At 35.0% G+C, this 14,971-nt stretch overlaps 1 protein-coding gene across 2 annotated transcripts; it reads left to right on the plus strand.

Annotated features, from left to right (window-relative positions):
* Positions 1 to 34: 34 nt before the first annotated feature.
* Positions 35 to 12,605, plus strand: ncoa7a (nuclear receptor coactivator 7a). Of its 2 annotated transcripts, XM_084385071.1 has the most exons (7): positions 35 to 133; positions 6,189 to 6,339; positions 7,535 to 7,663; positions 8,359 to 8,511; positions 9,427 to 9,522; positions 10,028 to 10,101; positions 11,911 to 12,605. In XM_084385071.1, the coding sequence occupies exons 1-7, from the start codon at positions 108 to 110 to the stop codon at positions 12,044 to 12,046; spliced, it is 765 nt and encodes a 254-aa protein (XP_084241197.1). In that variant the 5' UTR covers positions 35 to 107; the 3' UTR covers positions 12,047 to 12,605. The 2 variants fall into 2 exon arrangements, with proteins under 2 accessions (XP_084241197.1, XP_084241198.1); XM_084385072.1 differs by lacking the exons at positions 35 to 133; positions 6,189 to 6,339 and adding an exon at positions 7,031 to 7,237.
* Positions 12,606 to 14,971: the final 2,366 nt, after the last annotated feature.

Here is a 14,971-nt window from a genome sequence, read left to right on the forward strand (position 1 = left end):
AAATGCAGCGTTCAGCTCCTGTGTGGCTATGAGCCTTCAGAACATCATCATCTTCATCATCATCATCATCATCATCATCATCCTCCGTCTGCGCTCTTCTGATCGACATGGGTGTGGCGTACAGCGTGGGAGAGTAAGTGACTCACAGCCTTTTAAATTCCCCTTTCATTGCTGAATTTAAATCTTTAATAGCCATGCATTGCAGAAACATGTTCTTTACTGGCATCGAAGGTTCCATGTAGAACCTTTAACATCCATGCGCTCTTAATTAGCCTTCCTAATCTGGAGCTCTTCGCATGTTGGGCAAAAATGACCGAAATGTATTTTTTTTATTTCAATTAAATGAATGTACTATATTTTAGTTCGATAATGTTTTTTTTTTATTTAATATTTTGTCTTTTTAGGGGATTTTATGGTATTAAATTATATTACGCTGTATTTAAAATCCATTTATTCACTTTTTGAACGTAGACCTGAAAACTTAAACTGTGGTAAATCTGCAATGCTTTAGAGCCACAGATTTAAATTTGATCTCTTTTCTTGGCAGATTATTGCTGAAGTGAAAAAAGTTTTAAAAAGTGAACTTAAAAAAAAGTTACAGAATTTTATGTTTATTGTTATGAAAAAATGTGCAAAAATACTATTTTAAATTTGTATATGAAATATATATTTTCAAAAACGTGTTTTATTCTGACACTGAAAGAAAATCAAAGCCATGAATCTAAACAAGTTGTGTTCCAACCGAGGTTGATGGTTGATTTCTCAAAAAGCTTTCAGTGAGATTGTGTTTGTCCGCAGTACCAAACGCTTCCACTAGAGCAAACAGGAGTGTGAACCTGTGATGATCAGAGACTGAGATCTGTCATTCCGTGTGTGTGTGTGTGTGTGTGTGTGTGTGTGTGTGTGTGTGTGTGTGTGTGTGTGTGTGAGTGCCTGCGTGAGTGTATGAAGGTAAAAGAGTAGGAAAACTCGTAGAGTGTAGTTCACGTAGATGTGAATTTGAGAACTTGTAAAAATAAATATTCGTACTTGTACGTGAGCATTTACACTCACTGTGAAAACCTGTAAAATTAAAATCTGAAGTTGAATATTGAAATTTGCACTCGCAGACAATAGTCAAACCTGTATTCTGAATATGAAGCTGCAGACAAGTAGTCACAAATGTGTAAAATGGGTTCAAAGGAGCCGTTTTATTGGTTGGCGCCTAGCCAATGAAATAGGACTTTTACCCGCGTGCACTGAAACCTACGGTGACGCATTGCTGCCAAATTCATATTATTTTTTCCACTTAATTATGTTGTAATAACGAGATCTTATGTCGTTAAAACGACATATTTTTCTTGTAATAACGAGATGCTATGTCGTTAAACGACATATTTTTTTGCCCTTATAAGGACATGTGTAGTCATGTACAAAATATGCCTTTATTATCCACATAAAATTGACAGCCTATCGCGTCTTTATCATACTTCTACGTTCAAAAAGCTTTAGCATATGTCAGCCCCCAATCAGGCTAAATTAATCAATGAGGCTCTTTTTTTAAAATATATTTTATATAGGCCTATACGTTTTTTTATATATATAGGCCTATAATTATATAGGCTATAAGATTTATTTTTGTTAATAGGCTATATCTTCATTACCTAGAGATATAATTAAACAAAAAGTAGTCAAAACACATCTAACAGAACATAACCTAAGTTGTTTATTCTTTTTACATTGTGTTCTTATTTTGTTTAATTAACGAAATGTCAATCTTCGTCTTTATAACAGAAGATACAATACAAAAATCTTCAAGATACAGCCATATCTTCACATGTATAACGGATTGTCACCTTATAAACAGTCCTTTGTGTGGTGGAATAAGCAATGCTATATAGAAATATATGGTTACCGGTAGTATCTTAATTTAAACTTTATTTTATTATTTTATTAGTTCATTAACTAATTATGCTAACTCAACTAATTTAATGTAAAGAGCTGGATACTAATTACTAATTAAATAATGTCAAATATTAAATGTCGGCTATTGATTAGAGTTGCCATAGACTAAAGGATTTTTCTAGACTAGTCATTCATTTACGCAATTAGGACTAATCGCACGTTTATATTCAGTCCTGGGTGTATATATGGCTATAGCCTGTATCCCGCGCTCAAGCGCAAACCTGCCGCAAAGCACCGGCAAAAGTAGGCTAATGATATAGCCTAATAAATGTGTCTGAAAAAAAATAACGAAGCATTTAATTGTTTATTAATGAACTAGTGTTTTCTAAATCAGTGTAGGCTGCCTGCAAACATATCTCCACATCTCCGCTGTAATGTAGATGCGCCTTTCATACGGACAGGATCACATAATCAGATGGTACCGTACGTATTTGCTCTCGATTGGATTTTTTTCGTTGGTGGATATTTTTTTATACATTTTATATAGATAGTTATATTTCTCATGTCTGTGAGGCTTGTCTATACACTGTTTTTCAGTTCATTTTTGAGGCGCGCTCCAATTCACGGAGATCATGAAAGCGCGCCCTGTTCGTTTTCTTTTATTTTACAAAAGCACAACGTTTTCTTGTTGTTGAGAGTTTACACAAATAAAAGTAGTTGCGACTGATGTATTATTCTTTTCTGTATGACCAGAAATGATGGAGTATTTTAAGTTGTTTCCACTGTTGAAGCGAGTGATGGCACCGGCGCCTCCATGTCATGCAGTGCGCGCTCCACACTCCGCACAAATACTCGGATATGCGCTTCATAATAGCGAGCATTTATCCAGGTTAACGTTAGAGCGAGCGGCCATGCCAGACTGAGTCCTCTTCATGTTTAACAAATCAAATTCTGTTGCATTTTCTTGCGCCAGTTTGAAAAGGACGGCTGAAACACCTATACAGATAAACGCCCAACGCTGGTGGTTTTCTTTAAACAAATTCGTTAAGGCTTTAAAATGAATATTGTTTGTGGGCTAATTAATGCCACAATAATTTGTTTATTTTATTGGCTACTTGTATTTTTCATTTTTGTTTTCCATTGAGTACCATTTAAAGGATTTGCTGTTCACCGCAATGCTCCAATAGAAAGACACGTTAAGAGCCACCTTTATCTTCTTTATAATAAAGGGTTTCTATGGGAGGGAAACGCTTAACGTGTAATTAAATGCATTGCGTTCATATTCTGGGCTCATCTGCTTTTCTGTAGGATAGTATGGTTTATTAATAAGGTGTGTACAGCATTTGATCTTTATCACTGAAGTAGCCTATTAAGCCACATTAAGCTTTGTCTTTATTATAAGGGTTTTCTATGGGAGGAAAACGCTTAGCCTAATGTGCAATTAAACACAATGTTCGTATTCTGGGCTCATCTGCTATTAATAAGGTGTACAGAATTTGATCTTTTAACATGAAGGGGGCTGCTATTTCTTCAGCTTTTCGAACGTAGATGTATGATAAAGACATGATTGCCTGTCAATTTTATGTGGATAAAGGCATATTTTGTACATGACTACACATGTCCTTATAAGGCCAAGAAAATATGTCGTTTTTACGACATAATTGAGTGGAAAAAATAATATGTATGTGGCACCGTAACCCTACAGAAAAGCAGATGAACGCATGGGGGGGTGTGTGTGTGGGGGGGGGGGGGGGTGCTTTGGCTTCTGGCTATGCAGGGTTTGCCAAATGCTGGAAACTCTTTCTGACGTCATTCTTTAAACTTTCTTTTTCTTGTAAATGCCCGCGGCCTGATGAAACAGTGGCTATCAGAGTCACTGAAGGTCTGTGTTCATTTCGTTTCTTTACTTCCAAACATCTGAGACTGACAGCTTCTATTTAAGAGTTTTTTAATCACAACTTTTGTTAGAAGTAAAAAATAAAAAAAATAAAAAAACCATGAAAAATGTTTGTCTTGTATCTTGAAATCACGAGTGCAAAATACTGCTGTAATTCTGAGCACCTTCGTGACGAGCACAGTCAAGTTCACGTGTGCATGCGCAACTTTTGTGCAGATATAAGTTGTAATATTATGTTTATGTTGTATAAATATCTGATTAATCTTACATAGGATGCGTTTGGTTAAGTTCATTAATGCTGCTTTTCAATGATGAGACTTTTGCTTTTGTAATCAGGCTCTCAAAAAAATAGATATCAAAATTTGGATTCAGATTTATTAGCCAATATATTGGTTATCGGATTTCAAATATAAAGAATTATTGGTTAACACTATCGGTGAATAACTGTGATAGATCTAACCGTACATTTAGTTTTAATTTAATTTTACAGTAAAATACCCTTAAATTTACAGTTTTTGGAAGAGAAAGTCATTGTATCATTTACAGTGAAAAAACGTAAATTGACATTCCCACAATTTTTCTAATCCGTTATGTACATTACGGTTTTATGTTACATTTAATGTTGTTAAATTAATGTGTATTGCATGTTTTAAATTTCATGTGTGTTACCATGTTCTCTGTGTGTGTGTGTGTGTGTGTGTGTGTGTGTGTGTGTGTGTGTGTGTGTGTGTGTGTGTGTGTGTGTGTGTGTGAATGACACTGTGCAGTTTCTATATATTAATATTAACTTTAATGTGATAAAACTGCTTGTGATGAGCTTTGATTGATCATGTGACTCTCATCACCGCTGTGATTGGTGGTTATCATTGTATTACAATGGTACAAAATAGATATTAGTACTTCAATAGATCGGTAAATTAACATTATATCATAATAAAATAAGTTTTTTAACTGTAAAGCCGTTTTTTACCGTAAATTTGACAGCAATTTTTTTACAATGTGGAAGTGGACAAAAGTGGACAAGCATCTGTATTTAGAGTCGTCCACTTGTGATCGACTAAATCACATCATGTGTAAACGGCCAAAGAGTAACTCTGCAACTAACAGTATTACAGTATTACTGTATTATTACCTGAAATGTTGGTACCGTATTTTTTAATGTAAATTTCTGGCAACCACAGAGTATTAGTAGACTGTCTGCTTAATCTCTGCTAACTCTCTATTTGATGCTCCACTTTAGATATTCTACTGACTTTAAGTAACTTTACAAGTCTGTAAGTCAACTTATTCTACTAACCCGAACCTGAACCTAACAGTCAATGCAGTTTCACACTTACTTACAGTTAGTAGATGATCGGGATGGAAGTGTAAGGGATTATTCTCAATAAAGAACCTCTATTTTCAAGAGTGTGGAATCTTTCTATTGCACAAAAGGTTCTTTAATGTGAAAAAGGGTTCTTTGGATTATTAAAATGTTATTTAAAAATGGTTCTTTTCAGAACTGATCACTGAACAGATCTTTGGGGAACCAGAAATGGTTCTTCTGTGGCGTCTCAAACCCGCTTCGTGAAATCTTTACTATTAAAAGTGTAATTTGAGGGATTTAAGGAAGTGGAATTAAATGCATGAAACTGCTGTCAGTGCATTTTTTGCGTTTTGTATGATTAACCCATAAAAAAACTTAAATATGAACCAGTTCCATAAATAACATCTAATTGAAATTTGTATCTATAATGCATAAATGAACGAGAAAACTGCACTTCACTTCAAACTCAAAGGAAACCCGTTCTTAAATTCTGAATGTTGCAACACTCACTCTTTCAATCTTTTCTTATTTTGAAATCTTTCCATTTGCACTAATAAAAGGCTTGGATGAATGAATGAGTGAGTGAGTGAGAGAGTGAATGAATGAATGAATGAATGCATGAAAGAAGCATAGCTTTTATCACTCCTGTTCACTCCTTATCAGGATGCATTGCGTAGGTTAGCGTAATTTGCAGCTATTATATTCTTTTTTTGTCTCAAGCTGTTTTCCAGTGAAGTCTTGAGTTACTGAATCTGGGACAATGCCTGGTGTGTTTCTGGAAAAGGTCTTAATGACTTCCAGATGTGCCTGTTCTCCAATGGCAGCGGGACTCAAGGAATTCCCGTTGCATAACTGGAGTCTGACGTCGACATTACGAGCAATGGCTGTAACTTGCAGGAATAGAGTCTATTTATAGAGTCGTGCATTAGAGTCTGATGGACCAGTGGAGCTTCTGCGGTTAAATCCAGTGCATTCGGTCAATGTGCATCAGTGAAACACACACTTTTACATGCAAATGCTCTGAGTTACAGTTCATGTGAATGCTTTTATAACATGCATCTTATTTGAGCTCGACGACTCAAGCGTGTGTTTTTCCTTCAGGGTGGATCATCTCTACACGTTCTTTGTCCAGTGGTCTCCTGAGATCATTTACAGTAAACACACCAGCAAGCAGGATTTCCTAAAGGTCCATCCAGAAACCCTCAGTGTGATCGACACTTTACTCAATAATTCTGACCCCAAAAACTGGAAGGTATGTTGCACACAATTCACGTTTATTCAGCATTAATATGATCAAAGTACATGCACTTTCCCGAGAACAGAGAGACCGTGACTCTAAATCAAGCAGGATCATGTATAATAACAATAATCTATACATACACTGCCGTTCAGAAGTTTGAGATCAGTACGATTTTTAAATGTTTTTAAAAGAAGACTCTTATTCTCACCAAGGCTGCATTTATGTGATTAAAAATACGGGGGGAAAAAACAATAATATTGTTAAATATTATGACAATTTAAAAGAACAGTTCTCTATGTGAATATACAGTAAAGTGTCATTTATTACTGTGATCAAAGCTGAATGTTCAGCATCATTACTCCAGTCTTCAGTGTCACATGATCCTTCACAAATCACTCTAATATGATGATCTGATGCTCAAGAAACATTTATGATTATTATTTCTTTGACTATTTATATTATTAAATCACAGCTATTTAGATTAAAAATCTTACTGATCCCAAACTTTCGAGCGGCAGTTCTTCAAGATCTCGTTTTGTTTTCCTGTGGGTGGAGTGGAGATAGAAAAGAAAACCAGTTGTAATTTCGCATACGAGCAGAAACATGCTTCTTTTTTTCATAATTCTGCGCCCATATTTGGCGACGCTTCCTCTTTCCTCTAAAATGAAACCACGCTTGAAATGTGAGATGGGCGGGAGGAGAAACACGGTATAAACGGGTGAGAGCACTACTAGAGTGAACAGAGTCATTTCAAGACACAGGAGAAGCACGATATAAACGGGCTTTTCACTACTAGAGTGAACAGATTCATTTCAAGACACGGAAGAAACACGATCTAAACATGAGGCCGATGCAAAAGAGCATTAAGATCTTGTACTTTGCCAATGGATCTGAGGAGCCGTTTGTAGAGGTGAGCTTTAAACATGGTTTTACTGCAAGTAAAACATTACTATAGTTAAACTATGGTAACCACAAATTAGCCGTGGTTTTGCTACACTAACCATCGTTTTTTAGTAAAACCGGTTATACAAATGGTATTCAATCCACCAAAAATGATGGTTACTACACTTTTACCGTAATGAAAGCATGGTTAATTTCTGTAAGGGTTGAAGAATGAGTGTTAGTGAAACTCCTCTCGCACAGGTGTGTGTGTGTGTGTGTGTGTGTGTTTCAGTCAGTGATGCTTCTCTCATCTGTCTTCCTCCAGATTGTCACTGTAAAACCGCAGAATAAGCGTTGTCCGAGTGTGTGCAGTTCTGCAGACTCTGAATCTGAAGATCTTCTGCCAGTTTTAATAAACCACAGTCAGATCCTGAACCAACACCATCTCGAACAAGTGAGTGATGCACTTTTCTGATCAAAGTACCAAAATGTATTTGAAATGCATTTATTTTATGCTAAGTATATTGCTTTTTACATATTATGTACTTAATATAAATGCCCTGCAATTGCACTTTTGGTATACTACATTGATATACTTAAAGTCTGCTAAATTGGAGCAACTAATTTTGCACTTTAGTTATCCATAAATAGTGCTGAGGTCCAATGAAATATATACTGATTGTGCAGTGCTAAAGTGGAACTATTGCAAGAATACTTTAGGTACACTTTAAATAGAGATTTAAAATGAGATGTAGACATCATCTGAAAGCTGAATGAATAAGATTTCCATTGATGTATGGATTGTTAGGATAGGACAAGTATTGTAAATCTGGAATCTGAAGATGCAAAAAAATCGAAACATTGAGAAAATCTCCTTTAAATTTGTTCATTTATGTTCACGATTGTGCTGCATTCACTCACAAATATAAATGTTTTGACCCATACAATGTATTGTTGGCTATTGCCACAGATATACCCGTGCGACTCGAGACTGGTGACGTGATCCAGGGTCACATATTTATATCAAACATTCTGTCAGTAAATATGTTAATGGATTTATAGTTCATGCATGTTTCTGATCAAGATATGCACGCGTTGATGAAATGCTTTAGATGATGCATGCACTGATGTGAATGTGTGTCTCCACAGCTGATGAACGAGATTCCCGCGCGGACTCAAGGTTACCAGTGGAAGCTGGTGTACAGTACGGCGGAGCACGGCACCAGTCTGAGAACACTGTACCGGCAGATGGGAGACATAGACAGACCTGTTCTGATGGTCATCAAGGATTCAGAGAAACAGGTGTGTTTACAGGTGCACGTGTGTGTCGTTCAGTCAAACCCTCAGTGTGTTACTATATCACTAAACCTATTACACTTTAAAGAGCGGAGCACAAAATAACACTTTTTGACTTTCTCAGTTTGTGTAAATCTACTTCGGGTTCAGAGTATTTATTTATTCTCACATTAATTTTACACGTCTAGTACAGTTATGTGGTTTTGTTTCATTAATACAGTGTACACTTTATTCTTGATTTACCCCGAAAGAATGGAAGTGAAATGTGACAACATGCCCCATAGCTGGGGTTCATAATAACATGACATATGAGAGATTAAAATGTTATCAGATCTAATCAAACATATATATACAAACTAAAATATTTTGTCAGTAAAATACCATTATTAACTTTTTCATTTAAAATAATTACATTTTTTAATAATAAAAACAAAAAACAAATTTGAGTTTGAAAACAAACACACCGCAAAACAGCTATACAGCATAGTTCAAAACAGCTATACAGCATGACCTCCAAGTGCATTTGCATAAAATGTATCTGAAATTTCATCCTTGCATTGATACATTTGGCAGACGCTGTTATCTAAAGTGACTTGCATTGAATTTAAAGTATAAAATGGATCAGTTCTTGCATTCACTAGGAATTGAACCCTTGACCTTGAATTATGAAACTGAGCTTGTTTCATAATGAATGAACTTTACTCAGTCATTGTACCGAACTGAACTGAATTGATCTGATTATCAGCTTTACAGCAGAATTGGATTCTGTTTGCTTGTTGTTTTCCTGTTTATCAGCAGCTTTGAATCCATCTGTGTTGTACAAAGCGCTGTAGAAATGAATAATACTGACTTGACTTGCATGTGTAGCATCAAAATGGTGAAAAGTTGCGCTAAAACAACCAGTTTTGCTTCAATCCTCAGGTGTTCGGAGCGTTTTCCTCAGACCCTTTCCGAGTGAGCAGCTTCTGCTACGGGACGGGAGAGACGTTCCTCTACAGCTTCAGTCCTGAGTTTCAGGTACGGGTCGCTCTGATCTTCATATCTCACACCTGAACACATGCACTGTTGTTGACCTGTAGTTTGACCTGTAGTTTGTTTGACCTCTAGTTTGACCTGTTGTTTGACCTGTAGTTTGTTTGACCTTCTAGTTTGACCTGTAGTTTGACCTGTAGTTTGTTTGACCTCTAGTTTGACCTGTTGTTTGACCTGTAGTTTGACATGTAGTTTGACCTGTAGTTTGTTTGACCTCTAGTTTGACCTGTTGTTTGACATGTAGTTTGACCTGTAGTTTGTTTGACTTGTAGTTTGTTTGACCTCTAGTTTGACCTGTTGTTTGACATGTAGTTTGACCTGTAGTTTGTTTGACCTTCTAGTTTGACCTGTAGTTTGTTTGACTTGTAGTTTGTTTGACCTCTAGTTTGACCTGTTGTTTGACCTGTAGTTTGACCTGTAGTTTGTTTGACCTTCTAGTTTGACCTGTAGTTTGACCTGTAGTTTGACCTGTTGTTTGGTTCATGTGCAGATTTTCCGCTGGAGTGGAGAAAACTCCTACTTTGTGAGAGGATTCCTGGACTCGCTTCAGATGGGAGGAGGAGGGTAAGGCATTATCACGCTTTTATTAATGTAATCTAAAGTCGCAAATGCGAGTTATAAAGTCAGAATTGTGAGATAAAAAGTTGCAATTGCGAGTTAAAGTCAGAATTGTGAGATATAAACATGCAATTCTGAGATAAAAAGTGGCAGTTACGTTTTTTATTTTTTTTATTCTGTGGCGGAAACAAGCTTCCATTCAACAAAGTAGAAATACTGAAATAGTATTTTCTTGTTAAATTATCCAATGATCCCATGAACAAAATCAAGTCGGATATACGTCTGACCATTGGCAACTTTTGCATTGGAATAATTATTCTACTTGGTCTCATCATCTGCTGATTGGTGTGTGAGATGAATTATGCATCAGTCCTGTACTGTAATCACTGCCATTGATGCGGAATAAAGGGGAAGTTGTTTTACGCTACTACGGTATTTGAAGCTTCTGCTTTCTGAATGTGGAAGTGAGATGAAGATCTGTTGTGTAAATGATCCTTCTGTTCTCGTTTACTCGTCTGTTCAACACAACATTACATCATGTCTGAGCTTCTGCTTTCTAAAATAGATGGTGATGATGAAAAATGCTTTTCAATTAAAAAAATTTCAGACAAAACAACAAAAATGCATTTATATCATTTATACATTCAGGCTTATATTTCATGGAGGAAATTAATTTTAAAACAGTTCATGTGGTTTGATTCCCATGCAGGGAATGAATGATGAATAAACTGATTAAATGTACAGGCGTCATCGAGATTCATTGTCATACAAATAATTAATGATTTAATTCTTTTAATTCTGTTTTCTGTCATAAATAATATAGTATAAATGATTAAATAACAGGCCCATATTATTTACATTTTAATGCTGTGAATATTAATCATTTATATAATTAATCTATATATAATATTATAATAAAAAAGGATTATATGATTTATGTTTTTATGTTGTGAAAATTAATCATATTTAATTAATTCATTTAATATAGTATAATATCATAACATATAATAATAAAATTGGATTGAACGATTTACATTTTAATGTTGTTATAATGAATCATATTTATTTAATATGATAATAAACATAGTCAAATAGGTCCATATGATTTATGTTTTAGTGTTGTGAAAATTAATCATATTTATGTAATTAATTTATATATAATATAATAATAAGAATTATAATAGGCCAGTATGATTTAAGTTTTATTGTTGTATAATTTAATTTAATATAATATAATAATAGCCCCATATGATTTGTTTTATTGTTGTGAAAATTGTTGTTAATTTATATATAATAAAATACACTAATGCTGTTACTATTGTGGCAATAGCCAACAATACATTATATGGGTCAAAATTATCGATTTTTCTTTTATGCCAAAAATCATGAGGATATTAAGTAAAGATCATGTTCCATGAAGATATTTAGCAAATTTCCTACTGTAAATATATAAAACATGTGTTTGTGTGAGTGAATGCAGCACAATCGTGAACATAAATGCACAACTTTAAAGGAGATTTTCTCAATGTTTCGATTTTTTTGCCTCAGATTCCAGATTTACAATAGTTGTGTTTCAGCCAAATATTGTCCTATCCTAACAAACCACACATCAATGGAAAGCTTGTTTATTCTGCTTTCAGATGATGAGATGTATAAATCTCAATTTCAAAAAATGACCCTCGTGACCAGGGTTTTTGTGGTCCAGGGTCACATACGAGTTAAAACAGATAAAAGCGTCTGCCAAACGCATGAATGTAAATATGAGTTTTGAAAGACAGACTCTAATCAAACTCTGTGTGCTGTTGTGTCCTGAAGGGGTCCGTTCGGTCTGTGGTTGGACGCTGACCTGTATCGAGGATCCAGCTATTCCTGCGACACCTTCTGCAACCGGCCTCTCAGTCTTCATCACGACTTCACCATTCAGGATCTGGAGGTCTGGACCTTCGTCTGAGTCTCTTATCACTGATGTTTCATCTCGACAAACCACTGATGAAACCGGAGGAACTGGCCTGATTACTTCTTCCTCGATCGTAGATAAAAGCTTCTGCTAAATCAACCGACAACAATGTAAACGTGAAGCAAACGAGTCGAGGCAGATTTGGGGGGTTTCGGTTCCCATTTCTCGTAACAGTAACGGCTGAAGAGACCTGACGGTACATGAACTGCATTGCTCAAGATATAAAGCTTCAAGCGCACATGTTTCAGACTATGTAGGCAACACTAGTTTTGAAACGAAACCCGTGAGAACTACTGAGTCTTTACTTTAAAATGCACTTAATAGAGGACCAATGCTTCCGACTACTAAATATCCATGGGAAAGGATTTGAAAAGAAAAAATGGTTCTCTGTACGATTGTATGATTTTACTACAACGTATTTTTTTTACTGTATTTAAAGAAGTGTGTGATCACTGTAAATGTGGAGTTGTTGGGGTTTAGATTGTGTTTATTGTGCAGTGCTGGCGCTGCGTTCGGGGTTTGGACGTCTAATAAAACATGTTTTTCTGGGAAACTGTGTCTGTTTCACACTCTTCATCAGAACCGTGGATGTATACAACATTATATCTGCATTAACTCTAAATCCTTCTTTTCAAACTAAAAGAATAAAGTTAATGCAGATATAAATACATGAACTTGCTCAGATTCACCACGTGTGCTTCATTTCATCTTTATTTGTGAAATAGGATTACAGAATCAAGAAGTTCATATCTAAAGTATAAAGGCTCATCTCACACCAAGAACAATGACTATAACAATGATTTTAATGATAACTATAACCATAACTATATTGATGACTATAACAATAACTATTGTGATGACTTTAATAATTATAACGAGGACTATAACGATAACTATATTGATGATTATAATGATAACTATATTGATGACTATAACAATAACTATAACGATAAATATATCTATAACGATAACTATATTGATGATTATAATGATAACTATAATGATAACTATAACAATAATATATCTATAACGATAACTATATTGATGATTATAATGATAACTATAATGATAACTATAACGATAAATATATCTATAACGATAACTATATTGATGACTATAACGATAACTATATTGATGACTATAACAATAACTATAATGATAACTATAACGATAAATATATCTAACGATAACTATATAGATGACTATAATGATAACTATATTGATGACTATAACGATAACTTTAATAACTATAACGAGGACTATAACGATAACTATAATGATAACTATAACAATAACTATAATGATAACTATAACAATAACTATAACGATAACGATGAGTAACGATGACTATAATGATAACTATAACGATAAATATGATATCTATAACGATAACTATAATGATAAGGATAACTATAACGATAACGATATTGATGACTATAACGATAACTATAATGATAATGATAACGATGAGTAACGATAACAATAACTTTAACGATAACTATATCGATGACTATAATGATAAACATAAGGAGGACTATAACAATGTCTATATTAGCGTCGACACCAGCGGACAATAACATTCCGTTTATTGTGAGTGCACTCCAGCCATGTCGCCTGCAGATTTAAAGGGACAGTTGTAAAATAAACATTATGTTATCACTTACTCACAGTGGTGTCATATGCCCTTCTTTCTCTTTCGGATCACAAAGGGAGAAGTTTTAAAAATGGCAGTGAATAGCGACCAGGATCAAGCTTTTTTCTTTAAAGACACAAAAGTATCACAGAATGATCCCATGTGAGACACACATCTTATATTCCACGGGGTATATGATGGTGTTTAGTGAAAAACAAACTGAAATTGAATGTATTATTTAATGAAAATCCAGCCCTTGGCCGTTGGTGTGAGAAATAAAGATTAAAAAAAGAAAGAAAAGAAGGGCGTACGACATTAGAACAACAGCAAGGTGAGTAAATGATGAATTAATTCCCATTTTAGGGTGAACTATCCCTTTAAATGCTCGCGCTCTTTAAAGCGGGTTATTTTTATCATTTAACAGCTGAAAAATATATATTTCTGTAAGTGATTCCAGTGGTGTTGTTTCTCAGTGCCGTTATCATTATAGTTGTGGTGTGGATTCTGATATTCTTTTATATTTAGAGCGATTTTTGGATCTATAGGCTATCTTTATCGTTCTCGCATAGTTATCATCCTTGGTGTGTGTGAACGTTTGTTTTTTTTTTGTTTTTTTTACGTATTCAAATTGTTTTTGTTTATTTCAAAATTGATTCCTTTTCAGGTTAAAATTGTTTCACGTGTTATTTGCTATCTTTAAAGTAATTAGAGTGATGGTATTAAATCAGATCTGATGACCACGTGCACATGGCTGATAAACTTAAACTTAATTATATTTCGTATTAGTTTGCTTCATAATGTACTTACACAAAAGCTATGCCAGAATAAATCTCTTCTTGAGCCCGTGAAGGGTTGATCTGTGAGCAGCAGCGCCACCTCGTGGATGAAAGTCAACATTGCAGAAAACTATATTTTCAACTATATTATCAACTGGGCTTGCTTTGCTTTTGCAGTGTGTTTGCGAGTAGTCTGATGTTACTATTACCCTAAAGTCCCCTGTCACTGCCACTGTTTTATAGTTTTAATTAATGTTTTAATTATTTTCTAAATCTCTTTCTATGTACTGCTTTGGTCTCTGTCGCCCCCTCGCGGCGCGTCGCTGTAACTGCAGCACAACTGCGCGCTGAAAACCGCCACAAAAACACGTACATAATCATGAACTTCTTTATCATCGAAATAAATCAAACTTCTCGGATTTATGAGCAAATTAGAGTGGCACGAGAGTGCAGAAACACTGCCAGGCTTTGCGCGCGCGCTGCAGTTCTGCTTCCGCCGGAAGTGGAGTC

This window comes from Rutilus rutilus (assembly GCF_951802725.1).
Source record: "Rutilus rutilus genome assembly, chromosome: 17".
In the NCBI taxonomy this organism is placed as follows: Eukaryota; Metazoa; Chordata; class Actinopteri; order Cypriniformes; family Leuciscidae; genus Rutilus; species Rutilus rutilus.